Source organism: Peromyscus californicus, unplaced genomic scaffold, assembly GCF_007827085.1.
Source record: "Peromyscus californicus insignis strain IS unplaced genomic scaffold, ASM782708v3 Scaffold_4__1_contigs__length_199733344, whole genome shotgun sequence".
Classification (NCBI taxonomy): Eukaryota; Metazoa; Chordata; class Mammalia; order Rodentia; family Cricetidae; genus Peromyscus; species Peromyscus californicus.
The window spans coordinates 185,319,122-185,330,465 of NW_026294562.1; the positions used below are offsets into that span (position 1 = coordinate 185,319,122).

At 49.3% G+C, this 11,344-nt stretch overlaps 1 protein-coding gene across 1 annotated transcript; it reads left to right on the forward strand.

The window, feature by feature from the left end:
* Positions 1 to 3,788: 3,788 nt before the first annotated feature.
* Positions 3,789 to 10,488, forward strand: Cdc42ep5 (CDC42 effector protein 5). Its single transcript, XM_052714399.1, has 3 exons — positions 3,789 to 4,073; positions 4,367 to 4,473; positions 9,980 to 10,488. Exon 3 carries the CDS (start codon positions 9,980 to 9,982, stop codon positions 10,433 to 10,435), a length of 456 nt encoding a protein of 151 aa, XP_052570359.1. The 5' UTR covers positions 3,789 to 4,073; positions 4,367 to 4,473; the 3' UTR covers positions 10,436 to 10,488.
* Positions 10,489 to 11,344: the final 856 nt, after the last annotated feature.

An 11,344-nucleotide genomic window follows, 5' to 3' on the forward strand; every position in this document is an offset into this window, starting at 1 on the left:
GAGAGAGAGAATAAAAAACAAAAAGAAAATTATCCCTAATAAGAACATTTGAGAGTGAAAAAGCGAAAAAGCTTAGGTCAATTTGTAAGAGTTCCTGCCAAAGTCAGGAGCTGTATCCCCCTTACCCCTCCAAACTAACTTCAAGAGATACATAAGATGGCAAATGCCGGGAGCAGGAGAATGCCTTGTGGAAGAACGCCCCAACTGGTTACCCAGTACCAGTTGGTCAGCCCTAAGATGATATACATACAGGTAACCTTACTGGGACTGAACAGGTTGCATTTATGTATTTAGGAATATATATATATATATATATATATATATATATATATATATATATACACATATGTATGTATGTAAGTATGTAACAACTACTGAAGGAAAAAAGAGGCCATGAATTTAAAAGGATGGTGCATGAAAGAGGTTATATGGGGAAAGGGAAGAGGTGGGGAATAATGAGATTATATTATAAGTTTCAAAATTGACTTTAAATAATTTTAACAATAATAAGACAGGAACTAGGTTGGAGGTCACTAAAGCTTTATTAGTTAAAGGTTCCCCCACAAGAGAAAGATGTGTCCGTGCATCCCCGATGTCACTGAAAATTACTTTAAAAAAAAATAGGAAATAAAACTATTTTTTGAAATGAAATAAAATAGTAGCGAATGTGTCTAAACCAACCAAAGAAGAGGAAAGCTTCCTGTGGCTCTAACCCTCCCGGTCCATACCCTGCCCTCCTCAGAACCAACCACCCTTCTTCACTTCTGACCCCAGCCTGGCTTTCTCCTCCCACTCTGCCCTCTACAGCTGGCTCCCACCCACGCCCCCAGCAGTCTTTGGATTGTTATTACATCCAGCAGCCCTGTTTATTCTGTTGTGTTTTGATTTACTGTCCTCGGCGGCTTCCCCGTCCCAGGAGGGTTTGTTGTCTCCTCTCAACCCTCCTCCTCCCCTTTCTCCCAGTTCCACAACAGCCTTGCCCCCGGGGGTCATTCCCTCCTCTTATCACTCAGACTTTGCACTTGAAGAAGATATTGCCCCAAGCCTTACCTTCTCGCTTTTCCTTTCCATAGGTTTCATAATGGACGGGGTAGTGTTAGGAGCCTCTTCTCTAAAAATAGTGAGTTGCACCTGGGGGGGCTGCTGGGCACTAAGTCAAGCACCAGGCACTTCTGAGCATGGAACCCTGGGTGCCTTGACAAAATGCCTGTTCATGAAGCTTACCCTGCTCCAGCCCACAGCATCGCCTAAGACCAGCTATTCTCAACCTTCTTTTTTTTCTTTTTCTTTTTCTTTTTTTTGGTTTTTCAAGACAGGGTTTCTCTGTGTAGCTTTGCGCCTTTCCTGGAACTCGCTTTGTAGACCAGGCTGGCCTCAAACTCACAGTGATCCACCTGCCTCTGCCTCCCGAGTGCTGGGATTAAAGGCGTGCGCCACCACCGCCCGGCTGTTCTCAACCTAATGCTTCGACCCTTTAATACAGTTCCTCATGCTGTAGTGACCCCCCCCAACCATAAAATTATTTTTGTTGCCAGGCGGTGGTGGCACATGCCTTTAATGTCAGCACTTCAGCACTCAGGAGGCAAAGGTGGGAGGGTCTCTGTGGGTTCCAGGCCAGCCTGCCCTACCAACGGTGTTCCAGGGCAGCCAGAGCTGTTACACAGAGAAATTGTCTTGAAAAAAACAAATTAAAAAATAAACAAATAAATGATAAATAAATAATTTTCACTGCCACTTCATAACTGTAATTTTGCTGTTATGAATCATAATGTAAATTTTTGATATGCAAGATGTCCGATATTCAACCTTGTGAAAGGGTCACTCAACCCCAAAGGCGGTAAGACCCATAGGTTGAGCTTGCTGCTCTAGGATGATCTCTGAGGGTCATTGGAGTGGACAGAATGAACCGATTCAAAGACATCCTCACACTAGCCGGTCCCCCCCCCCCCCCCCCCCCCGCCCCAGCCCATGCGTGGGTCACTTCACCTCATGTGACAGAAGGAGTTACATGTGTACATTGCCCCCCTTAACTTGTGTATGTGTCATATATTACATTATATGTCTTAGCAATATATTCGTTGCAATGTTAATGAAATGTAAAAGCATGAACACCGAGAATAGATAACTCAATAAAATCAGAAAACAGCCAGGCATGATAGCATACCTTTAATCTGGGTACTCTGGAGGCAGAGTCAAGCAGATCTCTGTCACTGTGAGGCCAACCTGGCCTAGACAGCAAGTTCCAGGGCTACATAGTGAGACACTGTCGTCTCAGCTGTACAGGATACTGAAGTGGGAGGAAGTAAAATTTGAGTTCAGCCTGGGCAACTTAATGACAGACCCTGCCTGAAAAACACTGTGAAGGGTAGAGGAGGGTGTGCTATATAGCTCAGTGGAAGAGGGCTTAACGAACATGCAGGAAGCCCTGGGTTCAAGCCCTACTGTCACCAACAAAACAATTCATCAACTGCAATGTTTACCTGTGTGCTTGAATATGTGCACATTCGTGTGTGTGTGTGTGTGTGTGTGTGTGTGTGTGTGTGTGTGTGTGAGAGAGAGAGAGAGAGAGAGAGACACGAGAGAGAGAGAGAGAGAGACAGAGAGACAGAGAGAGAGACAGAGAGAGAGACAGAGAGAGAGAGACAGAGAGAGAGAGATCATGTAAATGAATCATAGTAGTCTCCAGGTTCTATCCATTTCCTAAAAAATGACATAATTGTGCTTTTCTTCGTGGCTGCACACACTCCATTGGGAATATACATCACAATTTCTTTATCCACTCATCTATCTGTTGATGGACATCCAGACTAATCCAGTAACCTGGCTCCTGTGAATAAATTACCAGTATGTGGGCTGGCAGGTATGAGGCATGCTGCTGACTTAGATTCCTCCTTGTGGTTTTCAGGCTGACCTCTCAGGGTCTGCCAAAGTCACTTCTATCTGCTCCCCTGTGTGCCTATGTTCTAGGTGGTCTCTGCCTGTTCTCCCTCAACCCAGACCTCTGAGACAAAGTGTCCCTATGAACCCTGTGGAATTCTCTGTGTAGACCAGGATGGCCTGGAACTCACAAAGATCCACCTGCCTCTGCCTTCAGAGTGCTGGGACTAAAGGCCTGTACCACTGTGCCCAGCCTCTGCCTTTCTCTTAATGTGCTCCCTCCTCCGTGGGCTAGGCAAGTTCCCAGTGGTCCTTCAGCGTGCAGCTCAAAGGGGCTTGCTTGTTAGATCTGTGACTGGGTCTCCCCTGCACCCCTTGAACCTGCCCACTCTCAGTAGATTTCAGCAGATTTTGTCCTAAGCCACACCACACCTCAGGACAGCACACTCGGTACCCCCACACCACCCCCAGCTCCCCACTCCAGCCATGCCCCATCAGCTTCAGGAGGATGTTTCCAACACCACTGTGTTGTCTTCCCCACAGACCCCGGCACTCAGAGCAATGACTCTTCTCTGGAAGGTGGCTGAAATAGGAACATCCATCTGGGGAACTCTCCAGGGCGCTGTCAGGCCACTGCTTTCTCCAGCCAGGACTTTTTAGTAGTTCTCGCTTTCCTTCTTTCCTCTCTTCCTGTCTCCTCTCTTTCTCAACACACACACACACACACACACACACACACACACACACACACACACACACACACACACACACACACACACCCCACTCCCCCAACAGCTGCAGAGTCTGGAAGAAATTACTCTTCTAAACAGCCAGACTTCCCTAGTTTCAGGAAATTCCAAGCTGGGCAGGGGGAGGGGCCGGGGCCGGGCTGGGGACGCGCCCGTCCATCCCCCTAGCTCTGCCCCTGCTTCCAGCACGTCCAGTCCTGGTCTCCTCCTGCCCCCACTATCCTCTCAAAGGGCTCTCAGCTTTTCCACCATACACACTTTCTAGTCCTTTAAATCCTAGAGGCAAACTTTGGGGGAATAAGGAAGGCTGGGAGGGGCCTATGGCTTAACCCTCTCAATCCGGGACAAGAAACCAAGACCAACTAAGCTGACTGGGCGTTGACTCTGCGCTCTCCTGGTAGGCTACCATGGCCCCCGAGAGGGGCTGAAGCTTAGTTCCCGGTGCAGGTAAGAAGGAACCACAACCAGGGTTGCCAAACTCTGGGATCGAGTCTCCTGAGTCTCAGGGAGGAGGGCACAGGTCTGGATCCCCATAAACGATAAAGAGTGCAGAAGCCTGGACCCTTGGAATGTGAGAGCGGAGAGCAAGGAAACTCCCTGCCTGTGAAACCAGAGAGCTAGGGGGTGGGGCTCCTGGGACCCAAGAGCGCAGGACCCGGCCTGAGTTGGTGGCATTCAGACCATATGCCTGGGTCCTGGAGCCCCTTCCAGGTGGGGCATGACAGTTGTTTCTTTGCCAGGTGAGATCCCGCCCGGAGAAAGAAGAAAAAGGGCGCCAGCGAGGTAGCCTCCGAGGCCAGGAGGGACCACAGCTTGAGCCGGAACCCACTTGAGTCAGGACCACGAGGTGAGAAGTCTTGTGGTGGGCAGGGGTCTTCAACCAGAGGGAAAAAAGGCACAGACTCGTTACCAAAGAAATCGGGGCCTTTGACGGCCCTGCTGCAGCCGCGTAGCTTTAGGAAAAGCGTTGCCAGTCCTAAGATCCCAGGGGTCTCCAGGTGGGGTCTCCTGCCAGGTCTGGGCTCCACCCTCCTCCAGCCGGAGAACCAGTTGGGCCAGCTCCGGAGCGGGTGGTTATTTGCGTCCTGGCAGGGCTGGGACTCAGAGAGGACAGAGGTGAACCAACTATGCCCCTCACCCCTGCAGCTGGAGCGGCACAGTGCCTAGGCAGGAAAAAGTGTGGAAGAGGCCAGAGGAGGTCTGCTTATCTGAGAGCGCGTCTGTCCGGACCGGCTGGGTCCCCTGCGTGTGCTCGCCTCCAGTCTGCTTTGCATTGATCCCTAACAACAGCCCCTCTGTAAGAGCCTAGGCTGATGACGAACTTTTTCCAAGAATGACCGCATTGCCTTGGGTGTAACAGCCCTGCAACAAGCATATTCGAGCTTAGAGCTGGGTGTGCAGAAGGACACCTAGGCTGAAGAGGGAAGTGACTCTCTCAAGGTCTCAAAGCCAGCCAGGAGCTACAGGAGCGTTAAAATCTCCCCGTGCGTGTGTGAGAGGCAATATATGCACTGTGTGCATACGTGTATGCTAGGGGATGTGAGTGCCTAGGTCAGAGGAGAAGTCGGGTGTCCTGATAGATAATTCTCCACCTTCCTTCACCACCACCACCACCACCACCACCACCACCACCACCCGGGGCCGGGGTTCTCTGTGTGACCGTCCTGGCTGTCCCGGAACTCGCTTTGTAGACCAGACTGGCCTCTAACTCACAGAGATTCACCTGCCTTTGCCTCCCAAGTGCTGGGACCACCCGGCTGGCCACCTTATTCTTGAGATGGTGGAGGGTTGCTTATTCAAAGCGGAGTTGAATGAGCCCACGCTGTCTTCCTGACCTTGCCCTCGGGTTTAGAACAATTAACCATGTTTCCAATCCAAAGAGCTTTTTCCTTTGTTTATTTTTGAGACTGGATCTCACTGTGTCGTCCTGGGTGTCCTGGAACTCTTCACATAGCCCAGTCTGGCCTCAGACTCACGAATCTCCGCCTACTCTGCCTTCTAAACAGTGAGATTAAAGGCATGTGCCACCGTGTCCACCTCCAAAAGCTCTTTTGGACTGTGACCCCAGACTTTAACAGCTTTCTAGCCCCACAAAAGCTCTTTTTAAACTCATTTCCCCCCTCATGTAGAATGGAAAAGAAAACCAAACTCAGGTAAGATACCAAAGAAAGCTCTGGCCTTTGTATGAAATTAAAACATTTTTTCTTTCCTTCCATGTGGTCCACCTCCTGTGAGTGGCTGTGAACTGTAAGAGTTTCGTTACATTCCACACTTTGTCAGCCTGTTCTAAACCCTGCCTGGAGCATTTGTTCTTGTGTGACCCAGGGCCAGTTACTGAATTTTTCTGTTTTTCATCATTGAAAAAGAATTTTAATTATCATCTTCCACTTCTTGGATTGTTCTGAAGACTAACGAGTTTGAGCATCCTTTCAAGGCCTCTAGGCCAGTGCTCAGCCCTGAGAAGGTGCTTGGGAAATAAAATGAGTCAGGCAAGTGTTTCCTGTCATCCCTTAACATGCAGGGGTCTGACTCTTGCTTTTGGAGAATAAATTGAGCAAAAGGATAAGGAAGCTGATCAGAGTCCCACAAGAAAGGAAGGGCAAATTTTGAGCCCCAGTGTATGTAATATAACAAATGTGAGCCTAGTTGAATCCAGTGGTACAGGCCTATAACTCCAACTACTAGGGAGAGGAGCTGAAACAGGAGAATCACAAGTTCAAAGTCTGTCTTCGTTCATCACAGAGTGAATTCAAAACCAGTCTAGGCAAGCTCATGAGGCTCATATGAAAAATCTTTTTTTTTTCTTTTGGTTTTTCAAGACAGGGTTTCTCTGTATATCTCTGGCTGTCCTGAAACTTACTCTGTAGACCAGGCTGGCCTCAGACTCAGAGATCTGCCTACCTCTCTGTCTCCCAAATTCTGGGATTAAAGGTGTACATCACACATGCCATTGATTTTTTTTTTTCCTTTTAAAGGCTAATAGTGTGGCTCAATGTCAGAGTGTTTGCCTAGAATTCCCCCAGTGAGGGCCTAGGGGCGTGGCTCAATGGTAGAGTGCCTTCCCGGAATTCACCAATAAGGTATTAGGGGCGTGGCTCAATGGGAGAGTGCTTGCCTAACACCCAGGGTCTTAGCTAACTCTAGGCTAGCTTCAGCAGCACACCAAAAAGGGGTTGGAATTCTACGTAGCGTTTACTCAGTGAACACCTACCATTTGCTTTGCTAAGATGGAGCATTCTCTTGGCATCCCACCTTGCAGATGGGAAAACAAGGTCAGAAGGGTCACATTGCTTATCCAAAGCCACAGAGCAACAGCCCCAGCCAGATCCAAACCTGGGCAACTCGTTTTCTGAATCCTACCTCTTTTCACTTCTCACTGCAGAGCCAATACTAAGATGAATGGCATCACTTGCACCCAGAGAGGGTTTTTATGGTTAACTGTGGCTCAGTATTCACTAATGAGTCAAACACAGCATCTTAAAAAAAAAAAAAAAAAAAGGAGGGGGGAATTATAATAGGGAAAGTCCGCGTACCTGTCAAATCGTTAAGGGCAAGTCTTACTCTGTCAAAACTTTTGTTTTCATTACAGTGGAAGGAGGGAGTGGTGGTTGTGTGTAGAGTTACAGTAAAAATGTGTTTATTCACTGACGTTAAGGGCAGAGTTGAACTGGTATAGCAAGAGTAGTTTCAGAGATTGGCAAGGAGGCACAGGTTTGTATGCTCAGCACTTGGGGAGGCTGAGGCAGGAGCATTGCCCTGAATTGGAAGCTAGCTAGATCTGGCTTGTAGTATGCTGTCTCCAAAATAAATCTTCTCAAAAACCACCAACAACAAACACCAACACTGGTGGCTAGGCCTGTAATCAGACTTCTCAGGTAGCTGAGGCAGGATGATGAAATTCAAGTCCTGGGCTACAAAGTGAGTTCAAGGACAACTTACTAAGATCTTGTTCCGTAATGAAAAATTAAAAGGGGGTTGAGAGAGGGGCATGGCAATGTTGGAACATGACTCAGGCATTAGGAGCACTGACTACTCTTCCAGAGGACCCGGGTTTGATTCCCACACTCACATGGCAACTCTGGCCTATCTGTAATTCCACTTCCAAGGGATTTGACACCCTCTTCTGGCCTCTGTGGGCACCAACCAGGCATGCATGTGGTACACAGACATACATGCAGGTAAAACACCCATACACATAAAGCATTTTTTTTAAAGAGAGCTGGGGATGTAGTTCAGTGGTAGAGTGCCTTCCTAGCATGCATGCGATTCTAGGTTCAGTGCCCAGCAGAGGGGAAAATACAGGAAGTCTGCAAGTGTACACGTGTGCATGAATTCGATAGTCTTTGGACTATGTCCATCTCAATTATTTCGAACAGTTTTGGCTGTACTTTGTGTTCACATCATCGTTGATACTTCCCAGGGTGCTGAATGCTGAAAGAACAATGTTGGCTCCCTTGCCTTCCTCGGACAGTATTACCAAATCTAATCTTTGTCCCCCAGTTATTGTTTGGGTGACACGGCCTTTTCTACTCCCAACACCAGCACAGCCAGTTGGCAGCACTTAATATTAAAAACACACTTGGAGTCGCTATCTCTGTGTGCTCTGCAGGGAATCGGCACTGTCATTTTATCTGGTGTATAGACAGGAAAAGGAAGGATTAATTTGTGGAGATTCATTTAACAGGAAAAGGGTGGGGTTTTGGTGGAAATAGAAACAAGGGATTTCATCATAGTAGTGAGCGTTAAAAGTACAAAGTTGTCAAAGTCCCTCCCACAATTTCCATGGAAAAAGACCAAGCTCTAGGATTGGGTTTCTGTTTACCACCCAGTCAGGTACAGTAATCTAGCAACTTCACATCAGGTTCACAGTTCACAAGCTAGCAGCTGCAAACATATGCCATTCTTGCCAGTATTTGTGTAGTAGATTGAGTCATTTATTTTATCTATGAGTATTTTGCCTGCATATGTGTGTATGTATACCACATGCATGCTTGGTGCCCGTGGAGGTCAGAAGAGGGCATCAGATCCCCTGGAACTGATGGTAATGGATGTTTGTGAACCATTTCCTGGGTGCTGGGAATGTGTATTTTTGTGCATGCATGTGTGTGCAGTGCCATCAGAGGCCAGCAGAGGGCAGCAGACTTTTTGAAGTTGTAGTTATAGGAAGTTGTAAGCTGCCGAACTTGGGTACTGGGATCAGAACTTCCCTCCCCTGGAAGTGCAGCAAATACTATTAGCCTCTGAGCCAACTCTCCAGGCCCTCATTACTGCCAATTTGTAACATGAGATATTTGCTTTATTATTTGTGTTTTACAAAATGAGATGCTACAACCTAAGTCAAAGTCTTCCCCCAAAGTATATCATTTTAATTGTAAAATTCTGTGTAAACATACGGCTCCCCTGGACCACCTTAAATCTCTCAAATGAGAATCTTTCTTTTTTTTTTTTTTTTGGTTTTCCGAGACAGGGTTTCTCTGTGTAACTTTGCACCTTTCCTGGATCTCGCTCTGTAGACCAGGCTGGCCTCGAACTCACAAAGATCCGCCTGCCTCTGCCTCCCAAGTGCTGGGATTAAAGGCGTGCGCCACCACCGCCCGCCGAGAATCTTCATGTGGTCTGTACAGTGAATTTTGCACATGTTCTGTAGAGCCTTCCTGGTCCACTTCGTCAGTGTGTATGGAGGGAAGGGTGCTTAAGCGTGTGTGGTTGGTCCTAGTCCAGTGCCTGGGGTACTCACTGGCCAGTCTGCCCTGTCCTAGAGGATGGACACTGATAATCTTCATCTATTCTTCCCCTATCTTCATCTATTTTTTTTTTTTTTTTTTTTTTTTTTGGTTTTTTGAGACAGGGTTTCTCTGTGTAGCTTTGTGCCTTTCCTGGAACTCACTTGGTAGCCCAGGCTGGCCTCGAACTCACAGAGATCCGCCTGGCTCTGCCTCCCAAGTGCTGGGATTAAAGGCGTGCGCCACCACCCGCCCGGCCCTATCTTCATCTATAACTAATGCTAACTGGAGTTTTTTTACTAGCCTTGTTGGGAAGCACTTTGGAAGTCATTTTTTGGTACTTACCCTCCAGGAAAGCTCAACTATTAGTTACTGAGGTGACCCACATTGCGTAATGGTCATGGACCTGTTAGACTCGTGAAAAGTTAAACATGTCATCTGAGATTTGAGTCCAGCAGTAGTAACCTTGGGAACCTCTCACAGCCTCAGTTTCTTCACTTGTTGACCGAGAATAGTAGTGCCGACACAGTCCTGCCTTATCGGAGCATTCCTGTGGCTGACTAGGTAGGTCTGGGACATAGAGTTGGGGCTCCAGGGTGAGGCAGCTCTGACATGCCTGTGCCCCCACAGATGCCGGTGTTGAAGCAGCTGGGCCCCGCGCAGCCCAAGAAGCGACTGGAGCGCGGAGCACTCTCTATCTCGGCGCCCCTTGGAGACTTCAGGCACACACTGCACGTGGGGCGCGGTGGCGACGCCTTCGGGGACACCTCGTTCCTGAGTCGCCACGGGGGCGGCCCGCCCCCCGAGCCCCGCGCGCCGCCAGTCGGCGCCCCACACTCCGTCCCTCCACCTGCAGTCCCACAGCCCCCTGCACCTGCTCTCCTCGTGCCTTCACCTGCGGACCCGCTGCTGTCCTTCCATCTGGACCTGGGCCCCTCTATGCTGGACGCAGTGCTAGGCGTCATGGACGCGGAGCGCGCCCAGACAACCAAGCCCGTCGGGGACGCCCACCCTGGAATGCAGCACCCGAAGGCCTGCTGCCGCTCCAACGCAGACCTCCCGCTGGACGATGTCATAGGCCTGTAGTGTCCTTATTCCTGCATTTCTCCCTCCCAACATCCCACTTTTGTACACATAAATGACTGTGTCTGTTCACTTTATACTGGAAGGGGCGCAGAGGCAGGACGGTGGGGTGCCACCAACTAAAAGCCAAGGCTGTCATTAGTGGTGTCCCTTTAAGAGTCTGAAGGTGGCCGGGCGGTGGTGGTGCACACCTTTAATCCCAGTGCTCTGGAGGCAGAGCCAGAGGGATCTCTGTGAGTTCCAGGCCAGCCTGGTAAAAAAGACTCTGAAGGTGTATTCATGTAATGCCCCTCCCCAAGGGCGGAGCCTCACACCTGGCCGCTCCCACAGACGTATTCATTCTTCAAATATTGACCCAGCCTCACTGCTAACCTGGATAAAGTCCAGCCCCCATGACTTGCTTAGCACCACCCACGGCCGCCTGGCCCTCCACATCCCCACCAGGTGCACTTCGATCGGGCGGTGCCGCTCTTTTTTCTAGGAATGGCTGCAAAGGGAAGTAAGTGGTTGAGGAACCTTTGGAGCCCGAGGGGTGTGGTCCCCCGTGGGGAGAGCTTCTGGTCATACCAAACGGTTTGTCGCCTTGAGGGTGGCTGTTGCGTCACAAATCTGGGCACAAAGTTAAACCTGAGTCCACAGATGACCAGATGTTTCAACATCCCAGAGGTGCGGGGCTCCCTAGGCCTATATCGTGGACCGAGGATGGGGCCAGATTCTCGAAGGTTCCCAGAGGGGAGGGACATTTAATATTAATCACGCGGCTTGGGGAGGGTCTATCTTAGGTCCCTGGGGGGCAAAACCAACTTAAGTTAACCGGACCGGAGGCAGAATAAGGTCTTTTGAAGTTTCCAGAGGGATGGGTCGTATGTGTCAACCCCTAGACTGGGGATAGGAGCAAGACCCGTACCCCAC